The following is a 13855-nucleotide window of genomic DNA, read 5'->3' as shown; positions in this document are numbered from 1 at the left end:
CACCCATGCTCTCTCACGCACACATGCACACGCTCGATCACGCTCCTGCTGTATCTCACACCCACAATCACACTCCATCGCACAGACACACAAACTGTCACACGCAATCACACCCACATGCTCTCACACACAAGCACACGCTTGATCACACATCTGGTGTATCACACACATACAAGATCAGACTCCATCATATAGACACACAAACTGTCACACACAATCACACCCATGCTCTTTCACGCACAATCACACACGCACACGCTCGATCACGCTCCTGCTGTATCTCACACACACAATCACACTCCATCGCACAGACACACAAACTGTCACACGCAATCACACCCACACGCTCTCACACACAAGCACACGCTTGATCACACATCTGGTGTATCACACACATACAAGATCAGACTCCATCACATAGACACACAAACTGTCACACACAATCACACCCATGCTCTCTCACGCACAAGCACACACGCACATGCTCGATCACGCTCCAGCTGTATCTCACACACACAATCACACTCCATCACATACACACACAAACTGTCACACACAATCACACCCATGCTCTTTCACGCACAGTCACACACGCACACACTCGATCACGCTCCTGCTGTATCTCACACCCACAATCACACTCCATCGCACAGACACACAAACTGTCACATGCAATCACACCCACACGCTCTCACACACAAGCACACGCTCGATCACGCACCTGCTGTATCTCACACCCACAATCACACTCCCTCGCACAGACACACAAACTCTCACACGCAATCACATGCTCTTTCATGCACAATCCCGTGCACACTCTCACACACACACGATCACATTCACACTCCATCACGCCCATGCTCACACTATGACAGATACACATGCTCTTATCACGCGCAGTCACATATGCCTTATCACACACATGTGCCACTGGTCATGCCCCCACCCCACGCCCAGCGCAGCCAGCACCCCCTGGGCCCAGCTGTGCCCTGCCCACCCCGGGCACAGACGCCCTCTGGCGGAAGTGGCTTCTACTGGACCCTAAGGAAACCCTGAGCCCTGGCTGGCGGACACTTAGCGGCACCTAGTGTTCACATCCAGCAACAGCTGCTGAAAATGCCTCTCCTCCCGCCCCACATCTCTCTCCCTGTACCACTTCTTCCCTTTCACCCCCTTAGCGCTGGCTTCTCCAAGTGGGTTCGTACAAACACACCTGTCCCCAGGCCCTGGTTCTGGGCCGTGCCAGAATGCTGTGGGGCCAGGACAGGCGGGACACCACGCTGACATCCCGTCACAGGGCAGAGGTGCCCGCCTGGCCCGGGGTGGGGGCGTTGTGTTGAGGATACTGGGGACAACGATGGGGCCCCTGGGCAGAGTAGAGCCCGCACGGTCTGCAGAGGAGTCTGTGGGCAGCATCAGGAAAGCACAGGGCAGTGGTGCGAGCACCCGAACTCCTGGGTTCCAATCACAGCTCTGAGACAGACTCATGCTAGGTCCCACCCCTGCCAAGGCCCAGCGCCCCATTCCCTGTTACCCAGAATCCCCTGGGACCCTGCCCAGCCCCTGTGCCCCGTTCCCTGTTACCCAGAATCCCCTGGTGTTCTGCCCGTCCCCAGCGCCCCATTCCCGTTTACCCAGAAACCCCTGGGGCCCTGCCCAGCCCCTGCACCCCATTCCCTGTTACCCAGAATCCCTCGGGGCCCTGCCCATCCCCAGTGCCCATCTCCCATTCCCCAGGAACTTATGCATCCTCAGTGCCCCATTCCTGGTTACCCAGAATCTCCTGGTGTTCTGCTTATTCCCAGGGCCCCATTACCCAGAATCCTCCGGAGCCCTGCCCAGCCCCTGTGCCCCATTCCCTGTTATCCAGAATCCCCTGGGGCCCTGCCTGTCCCCAGTGCCCCATTCCCAGTTACCCAGAATCCCCCGGGGCCCTGCCCAGCCCCAGCACTGAATTCTCTTTCTCTGGGGTTGAGGCCAGAGCCAGAGTCACTATCCCAGAGCCAGATCAACGGGTCGAACCAGAGGGCAGGAACTGGAGCGAGCAGGGTAACAGGCAACGACGGGTTCAAGGCAGGGGCAGGACAGAGGCCAGGCTGGATGCAAGGCCGGGGCAGGAGCAACCCGGTCACACAGGAGCAGGCACAGGGGTGGGCAGGAGCACTGAGAAGCCACCAAGAGGCTGCTGCGGCTACTGGCTTAAGAGCCAGCCTGCTGGCCGCTTGTGGCCAGTCGGGTGGTGTGGCCAATCAGGCAGGAAGAGAAAGACGTGAGAATGATCTTCAACAGAGACCACTCCCTGTGCTTTCTGATAGTGCAGCATTCCAACTCGGGAACCTGTTCCACACTGAGTACCTCCCCTTCACTTGCTATTCATTTTCCAAATGGTAGCCAATTTGCGGTTTCCATTCAATGTGGCACACATCATTTTCAGATTCGGCATGTTCGCACTGTGAAAGAAACCATGCTTATCAGCTTCTCCCCAGAAATGCTTTGTGTTCCCTTAACAGCAATGTAGCTGGGAATCTGGCCCCGTCTACACTAGAAATGTATCTCAGACTAGCTATGTCTCTCATGGGGTGAAAAATCCACACTCAAGAGACGCAGCTATGCCAACCGAACCCCCTGGAGCAGGCAGCACTACATTGACAGAAGAATTCTTCCATCAACCTAGCTACCACCTCTCGGGGAGATGGATTATCTATGCTGATTGGGAGAACATTGGTGTAGGTAGTGTCTACACTGAAGGGCTACCATGACACAGCTGTACCAGGAGTGGTGGAAGCTTCCTAAAAGTGAGGGGCCACCGCTGCCCGAACTGTGGCCTCATCCCCTGCACTGCCCCTTCTCCCAAGGCCCCACCCCTTCTCCCCGAGCCCCACCCTCATGCCGCCCGTTCCCCCAAAGCCCTGCCCCCTGCTTGCTCCTCTCCACTCCGTCCCCCTCTTCGCTTTCCCTTTATACTGACACTGCATCGACCTCTCGTTACACCACCCGTGGAGTTATTAAGTCGGCGTGGTGGGGTAGTAACATTGGAGGGAGCAAAATTTTAGTATAGACACTTCCATAGTTAGGTCATTGACCTAACTCTGTGGTGTAGACCAGACCTCTGTAAATCCTGCTACCCTCAAATGAGCATAAAGGACCCTTGCTCTGTGCACTGTTTTCAGGATGCATGAGCCACAGAGAAGCTATTAAGAGCAGCTGCCAGACCTGCTTACCCTGCACCCATTGCACAGACCCTGCATCTCTCTCTTGAGTCCCCACACAACATGACCGTGGCTAACCACCAGCTCCCTAGATGGTTCCCAAATGACCCAAGCTGCTGAAAACGCTGCCCTTGGAGAACTTCCTGGGGAGGTGGGTAAAGATGCATGTTTATTCTGGTTTCAGAGTAACAGCCGTGTTAGTCTGTATTCGCGAAAAGAAAAGGAGGACTTGTGGCACCTTAGAGACTAACCAATTTATTTGAGCATGAGCTTTCGTGAGCTACAGCTCACTTCATCATGCTGAGCACCCAACAATTGGGTCTAGATGATCATGGAAAGAGCCTAACGTCTGCGGCTAGGTGACCTCCCAGAGGCCCAGGGGCAGCTCCAGTGATATCTAGCAGCGTGGCCTAGCATGGCCTGGAGCCACACGTCCTCACCGCAGCTCTCAGGTTGGGGGGCTCATTGCGGGGACGACAGCCCCAAGCCCCCACGCTGCGTCGGCTCAGAGCCCATGGCACTCATCAAAGCCAGGTGCTTTGGGATGGGGCCGCTCGCCGGATCTCTCTGCATCTGCTGAGGTCCCGTGGCCCCATGGCCACGCGCCCCAGGGCAGGACTCTGGGAGCGTGGGCACCCCACATGTGGGCTCAGAGATTCTCCCTTGGTGCCGCCCAGCCATAACCATGGCAGGTCCTGGCCTAGTCCCCCAATGCTGCCCAATCCCGTGCCTCCACCTTGATGCCATCCAATCACGTGCCCCCATGATGCCATCCAATCCCGCCTCCTCCCCTCAGACCAGGTGATGCCCAATCAGGTCCCACCGGGCACTGCCCAATGAAGCCTCGGGGCATGGCCACTCTAGCCCCCCTTCCCCGGACTCTATGATGCGCAGTCGCCCTTCCCTCGCTCCCCCGCCTCTCTATGGCTGAGCCCCGAGCCCCGCCCCCTCGCTGCCAGAGGGGCCCGGCGCCTCAGCGCGCGTGCGCGCGTTTGCGACCTCCTCGCGACCCCTCCCCCTTGCTGTTTGCGGCAGCGCTCGGCGGGGCGGTTGGGTGCGCGCGGTTGCTAGGGTCGCTTTACGGCCCGGCGATGGCGGAGGGCGAGCGGACGGAGCAGAGCGGCGGCCTCGGGCGGCCCCCCCTGGTGGGGGAGGCGGGGGCGCTGGAGAGGGCGGAGGCCCTCAAGAGCCAGGCCAACGAGTACTTCAAAGGTAGCGGGGGGGGGCGGCCAGATATGGAGCCAAAGGGGGAAGCCGGGCGGGGCGGCCAGATATGGAGCCGCGGGGGGAAGCCGGGGGGAAGGCGCTGCGAGATATGGGGCTGCCAGATATGGAGCTGCTGGGGGAAGCCGGGGGGAAGGCGCTGCGAGATATGGAGCTGCTGGGGGGAGGGGCTGCCAGATATGGAGCTGCTGGGGGAAGTGGAGGGGGGAGGGGCTGCGAGATATGGAGCTAGTGGGGGAAATCGAGGGGGGAGGGGCTGCGAGATATGGAGCCTGAAGGGGATTCGGGGGGGGGGGGAAGGAGCTGCCAGATGGGGAGCCATAGTGGGCTGGCACACAGGGAGCTGTTGTAGGGAGGGGGTAGGGAAGGGGCAGCTAGATGGGAAACCAGGGGGCGAGTGTGGGAGGGATGATGGTGTGAGGGTCCTGCCAGCGGGGAGGGGCTACCAGAGAGTGAGTCCTAGGTGGGGAGCAGAGACGGTGGTAGGGCGCCAGAGGCAGCCTAGTCTAGTGGCTAGAGCAGGGGAGTGGGAGTGGGGGCTCCTGCCTTCTAGTCATGGATTCCAAGGCCAGCAGGGACCAGGTCATCTAGTCTGATCTCTCGTAGAGCACAGGCCAGAGAACTGCCCCAAATAATTCCCAGAACAGATCTCTTAGAAACGTGGTATTGGCCGCTGTCAGAAGACAGGCTACTGGCCTAGATGGACCTTTGGTCTGACCCCGTGTGGCCATTCTTACCTAAACCCATCCCATTTTGATTTAAACATGGTTGGTGACGGAGAATCCACCATGACCCATGGTAACTTGTTCCAAAGGTGGGTTACTCTCACCGTTAAAAATGTATGCCTTATGTGGGATGGATGGACGTGGGAGGGTTATGGGGTCTAGTCATTAGAGCAGGGGACTGACTCCTGGTTTGTGTTCCTGGCTCTGCCAGTGACGTGTGTGGTGAGCAACCCGGTCACACAGGAGCAGGCACAGGGGTGGGAGCTGCTCAGGGATGCGTCCTGCTTAGAGTCTCGGTTTCCCTATCTGTAAAATGGAGATAATGGTATTGATCTGTTCTGTATAGTGTGCTGAGAACTACTGCTGAAAAGTGCTGGAGAAGAGCTCAGGATTATCACCATCGCTATTATTTGTTACGTTCAGGGCAAAGGCCTCATGCCAGCAGTGGAAGCACGCTGCCCTACACACTCAGCTCCGTTTGCAGGGGTGCCAACAGAAGGGCCTTATGGTTTCAGAGCGAATGCTTTCCCCTTCTCTTGCTCTTTATCCACGATCTCCAAGCAGTTTGCAAGGATTTGTTAATTTGCCACTACATCCCCCTGGGCATCCTAATTTCACAGCTGGGGAAACTGAATCATAGGGCAGGGGAGGTGACTTGTTCAGGGTCACCCAGGCAGTCTGTAGCAGAGCTGAGAGTAGAACCCAGGAGTTCTGGCTCCAAGTTCCCTTTTCTAGCTGCTGAGGCCTGCTCTACACGTGAAAGTTTTATGGGTTTAATTATTGTGACTCAGGAAGTGATTTTTTTTAAACTGAAATAGTTACACCAGTACAAGCCCTAATGTAGAGGCAGTTACACAGGGATCACTTAGGGTAATAAACTATACTGGTCTAAGCACATTTATACTGCTGCGTGTCCACACAATAGGGTTGTACTGCTGTAACTGTGCTGGTACACTTACTAATTCAGTTTGAGGTATAGATGTTCCCTGATGCCCATCACTGGAGTATTAAATCAGAGTAAGAGAGGCTGAGCTAGCAAAGGGCCTCAGGATGTGTGGGGGTGAGGGGGAGAAGGTGTTCAGTTGAAGTGACTAGCATAATCTGATCTGTTAATGGGGTTAGTGTTAGAGGAGACGTTGATGTGTCAGGGGGTTTGTCTACATATGGTGCTATTCTGGAATAACTCCATGGTTGAATCAGTTTAAAATAAAACCAGTGAAAAACCCATGTGTGGATACTCTTATTTCCATTTAAACCAGGCTTACTTCAGTTGATCTTAAATTGGTTAAGAATCAGTTTAAATTAACCAGAAGTAAGCCCCTCTTAAATCAAACATCCACACGGCAGCATGCACTGGTTTAACTAAATTGGCTTAAAATCCGATATAAATTAAACCAGTGCAACATTTTTGTATAGATAAATCCTTATTCCAGAATAAGACCATCCACACGCACCGTTATTCTGGAGTAGCTATTCTGTTTTAAATTCATGTCCTACCTTATTCCGAAGTATCTTGTGTAGACAGGTTCTTATTCTGGAATAAGCGTTCCTTTTTCCAAATTAAGCCAAACCAGAGCAAGGCCCTCTTGTTCTTGGATAAGTGTGTGCACACATGGAGTTATTCCTGAATGGATGTTCTGCTTTAAATTCACACCCTACCTAATTCCAGAGTGACTTTCATGTGTAGACAAGTCCTGAGGTGAGGGAAGGACTGTCTGATGCAACAGAGGGCATATTCCCTCAGGGGAGGATTTGTGGAGCCGAGCTTAATAGTGAGATGAAATAAATGATTGGAGCAAGCGATTGGCAGGAGAGGGAAGACATTGCGGATGGGCATCGCAAATAGGGCAGTGGTTCCCATAGGTTCCCACCTTGTGGCTAGCTTCTGAATGCTTCAGAAGCAGCCTGGCCTGTTTCTTTGGCATAAACAGGGAGAGACTGCCAGCCGGGAGCCACCTGAAGAAATACTTTAACTGGATTGTTGCTTTGCTTAACTTCCCTCCTTCCATATTATGAGGGGTTAATGTCCAGTCCGAGAGCAAACATGGCTCTCTTGGAAGAGGCCATGTGTGCGAGCTCGTTAAGGCCGCTTGTTCTTAGGCCTGAATTTCTGTCCATGGAAGTGTCTGGCTGGGCCTTGTCCTAAAGAGACCCCATCTCCCCAGGTTTGAGAGCTTTCCACCAGGAGATAGCCTCCTTTCTTCCTTGCTCTTTGTCAATCATTTCTTTATTACTTTAACCCTCCTCTCTGCAGGCAGCCCTTCAGGGGAGGCTGGAAGTCATGTCCCCAACCCCAGGTACCACTCTTACCTCTAGATATGATCCCTCCGGGACAGGATGGAGGACTATGAGGAAGTCTGCACTTCCTGTCCTGGGACTTAAACAAACCCTGTCACCGACTCTAGGACGTGCCAAACTGGATTAGACCTGATGGGGGATAGTTCCAGTTTCCCATCTTTACCCAGTGCTCAGCACCAGAGGAAGGTGCAATGGTGGAATTACCTGATCAGAGGCAAAGGTTCTTCCCCATCAGTCAGTGATTGGCTCTTGCTGATAGCACTTCTAAAAATGCGTTGACTTGTGTCTAATCAAAGTAAGGAGAGCAGAAATAGGGAAGTATATCTATCTAGAAGGTGTCACCTGGCTTAGCGTCTGGTGAGATCACGTGATCAGGTAACTCTTTACTAGCGTTGAAGCCCCTGTACTGCGCACACAAAGTTCCACGCGGTGTGACTGGCCCCCTTGAGTTCCATGGAGTTGCTCTAATCGTTGAAGTTAAACATCTGTAGAGGAAGGATGGCCCAGTGATCATGACACTCTAGTTTAGGACTGTAGAGATGCAGGCCTACTTCCCTGCGCTGCCACAGACTTCCTGTGTAACCTTGGAAAGTCACTATGCCTCTCTGGGCCAGTGGGGATAACAGCACTTCTGTGCCTCATTGGGGTGTGGTGGGAGTATGTACGCTAAGGAGGGAAGCGCTTTGAGATCTAGGGATAAAAAGTGCTGTGCAAGAGAGAGGTATTATAGAATCCTAGAATATTAGGATTGGAAGAGACCGCAGGAGTCCAACCCCCTGCTCAAAGCAGGACCAACCCCAACTAAATCATCCCAGCCAGGGCTTTGTCAAGCCAGGCCTTAAAAACCTCGGAGGTTGGAGATTCCACCACTTCCGTAGGTAACCCATTCCAGTGCTTCACCACCCTCCTAGTGAAATAGTGTTTCCTAATATCCAACGTGGACCTCCTCCACTGCAACTTGAGACTATTGCTCCTCGTTCTGTCATCTGCCACCACTTAGCACAGGCTTGCGCCATCCCCTTTGGAGCCCCCCTTCAGGTAGTTGAAGGCTGCTATCAAATCCCCCCTCACTCTTCTGCAGACTAAATCACCCCAGTTCCCTCAGCCTCTCCTCATAAATTGTGTGCCCCAGCCCCCTAATCATTTTCATTGTCCTCTGCTGGACTCTCTCCAATTTGTCCACATCCCTTCTGTAGTGGGGGGAACAAAACTGGACACAATACTCCAGGTGTGGCCTCCCCAGTGCTGAATAGGGGGGAATAATCACTTCCCTCCATCTGTTGGCAATGCTACTACTAATATAGCCCAATATGCCGTTGACCTTGGCAACAAGGGCACACTGCTGACTCATATCCAGCTTCTCGTCCACTGTAATCCCCAGGTCCTTTTCTGCAGAACTGCTGCTTAGCCAGTCGGTCCCCAGCCTGTAGCGGTGCCTGGGATTCTTCCTAAGTTCAGGACTCTGCACTTGTCCTTGTTGAACCTCATCCTATTTCTTTTGGCCCAATCCTCCAATTTGTCTCAGTCACTCTGGACCCTATTCCTACCCTCCAGCTTACCTACCTCTCTCCCATCTTAGTGTCATCTGCAAACTTGCTGAGGGTGCAATGCATCCCATCATCCAAGATTAATAAAGATGTTGAACAAAACCGGCCCCAGGACCGACCCCTGGGGCACTCCTCTTCATACCAGCTGCCAGCTAGACATCGAGCCAATGATCACTACCCATTGAGCCCGACAATCTAGCCAGCTTTCTATCCACCTTATAGTCCATTCATCCAATCCATACTTCTTTAACTTGCTGGCAAGAATACTGTAGGAGACCATATCAAAAGCTTTGCTAAAGTCAAGATATAGATATATATATATATTATATATAAGTCAAGCTATATCACAAATGCTGAGAAGATCAGAGCCCTAGCCTTCCAAGTGACGGCTGTATTGTCTAGTGTTTCAAGTACTGTTTTGGGCGGGGGGGGGGGAATAATTCATTTTATGTTTAAAATGTAATGAGGTAATTTATTTTTAGTCCTGAAGGGATATAGCATCTTATCCAGGTTCCTATTTTTGGTTTGATAAAACTTCCAGTTTGTGACTTGCAATGAATCAGCCACTAGGGGGCTTCCTTCACAGCCCTTTAAAATATACGGTATTAATTTCTGGGGGCGTCAGTGCTAAGAGGGTGTCAATAAGATTGCAGTGATTTCAGAGAAAAGCAAACAAATGGTCAAGGGCTGAAGGGAACGGATTTATAGGGAAAGGCCAAGAGAGAGAAACTTGCCTAGTTTGGCCAAATGACGACAGGTGGGGGGCGATACATAATGACCTAGTTGCATCAGTTGCAGAGAACATTACTGCAATACAAGGGGATGAAGCAAAGCAAGGGGTGAATATCAGGGAGAAGTTTCCTGGATCTCAACCCCAGGAAGGCTAGGAAATTATATCAGGACTGGACAAAGCCCTGGGGGAATCACCGTAGTGAAGGGACAGTCTGGGCCGGAGCTCTGTGCTGGATTCAGTGGGATCTAGCAGCTTGTGCCCTTCCCTGATTTCAGTGACTTCTATGTTGATCAGTGACCTCATTTAAAAGGTGATGGGTGTGGAGGCGGGGGATCTGTCCATGCCGGATTGCTCCATGTAGAACATGGTGCCAGCCAGTGAGCGAATGTTCCAAATACAGCAGCTGCTGTGTCCTGTGGGAAAGCAGCAGTCAGCCAGGGCTCTATTGGGGGAGAAGGAGCTGGGTGCCTAGTCCTCAGCAAGGGGGACAATCTCCAGGCTTTGAGTCCAACTCTGGGCTGTCCAGGCTCTGCAGAGTATTTTGGGGGGCCTGTTCAGTGACTTCAGCCTGATCTCTCTGGGCCGAAGCGGTCAGCATGTGAGGGGCTCTGTATGTTGTCAGTTGGTGAACATGTGAGTTTTCTCCATAGGCTGTCCCAGCCCTGCGTAGATAATTGATTCAGCAGACCTCAACAGTGGTACCCTGAAAGACCGCAGGCTCGTGTCAGTGGCAGAAAGACTCGGCTAAGTTTATTGTCTTAAAGCATGTTATCAGCATCCCATACGCTGCACGGGTGCACTGCATGTATGCTTGTGACAAGGTACCAGCACATTCAACGTCAAGTCATCCCTTAAGCCAGTACAAAGAATCAAGGGGTGGTACCTCGATCTTTATGTGATGAAACAAACAACTTCTTACATACCACCTTCCATTCTTCCTCACATCAGTTTGTTACCTCCCCTTGTACATTGCTGCTGATGCCTCGGACAAAACATCCCTATTCATCACTTCTGTCAAACCATCTTATCTTGTGCTCGGTTGGGGCGGACCTGAGTGAGTCTTCACTTCTGGGATGTGTGTACATGAACATCCAGTGCCTAGTTCTTAGGAGTGCCTGTGTCTTAGCCACGCTAGCTGTGCCTTTGCCAAGTTCATGTGCCAAATGGTGAACTTGTAAGCAAGTGTCTCTGTGATGACAGGGCCTGACTTTGGCTCCTAGCATGGCCTGGCTTTGCTGACTGTGGTTCATGCCTTAGGTCTTGCCCCAGGCCCCATGCTCCAGGCTCTCTCTATTACATTCCCCTGCTTTTTGTCTTTCTATGGGGAGGATGTGTACTCATCATCCCAGAAAAGCATAATGCGTGGACTGAAGATGAGCCAGTGGGCTAAACACTGTTATATGGCTATACCTTACGTTCCCATCCACATATTCATGTCCCATCTGTCCTTTGGTCTGCACATTCCCACATACAACTGGTAGACAGATTTTTCGTTTCCAATTTTTTCTTAGTCCCTTATGGTGGGCCTGGGAATGTTAGGTCTGGGACTTTGATTGAAGGCTGTAGTTTTATGATTGAGCTTTGGGAGATGCTTCCATGTACAGAAACTCCTCACTTAAAGTCAGGTTTCAAAGTAGTAGCCGTATTAGTCTGTATCTGCATATATAAAATCTCCCCACTGTATTTTCTACTGCTTGCATCTGATGAAGTGAGCTGTAGCTCATGAAAGCTTATGCTCAAATAAATTGGTTAGTCTCTAAGGTGCCACAAGTCCTCCTTTTCTTTTTTCACTTAAAGTCGTCCCGGTTAAGGTTGTTTCCTTGTTAAGTTGCTGATCAATTAGGGAACATGCTCGTTCAAAGTTGTGCAATGCTCCCTTCTAACTTGTTTGGCAGCCACCTGCTTTGTCCACTGCTTGCAGGAAGAGCAGCCCGGTGGAGCTAACTGGTGCGGGGCTTGGAACTAGGGTGGATCAGCAGCCCCTGTAGCAGCTCCCCCTATCAGCTCCCCGCTCCCTAAGTTTCCTGTGCAGCTGCTGCCCAACAGGCTATCAATTGCCAGAAATTCAGCTGTCCCTCCCCCACTGTCATGTGCTGCTCCTGCCCTCTGCCTTGGAACTGCTCCCTGAGCCTCCTGTTGCTGTGCAGCCTCCTGCTTGCTGTGCGGGGGGTGAGGGGGGCACAGGGGAGGAAGAGGGGGCTAATGTCAGGGTGTCTCCCTACCCCCTGCTCCTGCACCCCGCTTACCCCATCTGCCATAGAGCAGGGGGACACATGATGGATGCAGCAGCTGAGGTGGGTCTCAGCTTGCTGATCTAATTAACAAGGCAGTGTACTTAAGACAGGGATCAACATAGTTAAAGGGGAAATGCACATCTCTCTCACACACACGCACTGTGTGTGTCTCTGTCTGCTATGCTATCTCCCCTCCCTTCATTCCTTCTACCTTGTAGAGTGCCAGGCTACATTAACACCGAGTTAACCCTTGAGGGCTAGTTCACCATTTTGCAGTAAGGCATTCCCTGGGAAATATCCCACCCTCTGACTTCACCAGCTCAACCAAGCTTCACAATCATCACTGCTGTGTACCAGTATTAAATTGTTTGTTTAAAACTTATACTGTGTGTGTGTGTGTGTAATATAATATAGTCTTTTGTCTGGTGAAAAAAATTTCCCTGGAACCTCCTCCTTCCCCCCTCGCATTTACATTAATTCTTATGGGGAAATTGGATTCGCTTAACATCGTTTCACTTAAAGTCGCATTTTTCAGGAACATAACTACAACGTTAAGTGAGGAGTTCCTGTACCTAAAAAAATAGTTTATATATAAATAATATATGCGTAATTTATGTGTGATATAAGTAACACCTTAGAGACTAACCAATTTATTCTCGAAGGTGCCACAAGTCCTCCTTTTCTTTTTGCGAATACAGACTAACACGGCTGTTGCTCTGAAATAAGTAACACCGCATATAATGCTCATAGTTGATTATAAAATAACATATTGAATAACATAAGGATACCTAGTAATCCTCCATGGTTGTGTGATTATAAGTATCTAACCCTCATCCATTACCATGACTTTAATAGCCAAGCCAAGCCAATCCTTTTCCAATCTGCTGCTGTAATTTTGCCTTTTTCATTTGGTAACGGATACAATAGCACAGTCCAATTAGGGTAATTAGTGCTACTGCCTGCACAATCATAAGATTTAGGCCGTGTTCTGACTATAGGATGTGAAGGGACGTGGCAGGGCCCACCAAGGTGTTTCCACCTCCTCTTGTACCCTATCTCCTCTAATTGTTGTTGAATTAGATTAGCTATGGGTACCAAAGCTTCCTTGGTTTGTGCTTCTGAGTCCTGTATATTTAAATGTAATTGCATAGTGGTGGGAAATAACCTGGTTGCTAGATCATTTATGTTATTGGGAAGAGTGATGAGTTCAGTGATGGTGTTCATGCCACTGGTTGGCCAGAAAGAATGAATTCCGATTTGGATTGTGTTTGTGACCTTTACGCAGAATCCAGGACAGGTTTGTTCATACATTGTGAAATTAGACTCCCAATGCACAAACCAAATCCTTGACCAATTCTTTCTGTGCCAGTTAAGGCCAGCCATTTTTTGTACTGTTAATGTCAATAGTCGTGTAGCATTCACACAGCTACCTCCAGCTTTGTGCAGCCAGCCTGGTTGATTTCAGAATCTATTTCTGTCACCAGGTGCACACCTGGGTGGATAAAAATCAATTATTTAAAAAAATAAAAAAATCAGATTTTTTTTATTTAAATTGGATTTTTTTTGATAAAATGCTTTTTGAGGAAAAAACCTATCTAAAAATAGTTTTAATTAAGATATATTATAGCCCAAAGATGTCTCATCATGGAATAGGGATTATAAATTCTAATTCTGTAGCATGAGACAATATATTCATGTAATGTTTAAGAAAAGTTTTGTATATGAGTTCCAATAGTTCATGGATTAGGGACCCAATCTTCTGGGGTTTCAGGGGCTTCTGTATAGATTATTTAGATTAATCTTTCTATCTACCCAATGGGACTCAGTGCTCCGTCTAGAACAGTGTTACTCAAAGTGGTGGTTCGCGGACTGGTGCTGGTCTGCG

At 50.7% G+C, this 13855-nt stretch overlaps 1 protein-coding gene across 1 annotated transcript in view; it reads left to right on the top strand.

Moving 5' to 3' along the window:
- Positions 1-4217: 4217 nt before the first annotated feature.
- The window catches only part of PPP5C (protein phosphatase 5 catalytic subunit), a 49847-nt gene continuing 40209 nt past the window's right edge, over positions 4218-13855 (top strand). The window contains exon 1 of the mRNA XM_073322313.2: positions 4218-4421. Coding sequence (XP_073178414.1) covers positions 4301-4421 — 121 coding nt within the window. The 5' untranslated portion in view covers positions 4218-4300. The remainder of the gene's footprint in view (positions 4422-13855) is intronic.

The sequence above is a fragment of the Lepidochelys kempii genome, chromosome 23 (assembly GCF_965140285.1).
Source record: "Lepidochelys kempii isolate rLepKem1 chromosome 23, rLepKem1.hap1, whole genome shotgun sequence".
Lineage (NCBI taxonomy): Eukaryota > Metazoa > Chordata > Testudines > Cheloniidae > Lepidochelys > Lepidochelys kempii.
This window is presented reverse-complemented; position numbering and strand designations above follow the sequence as displayed.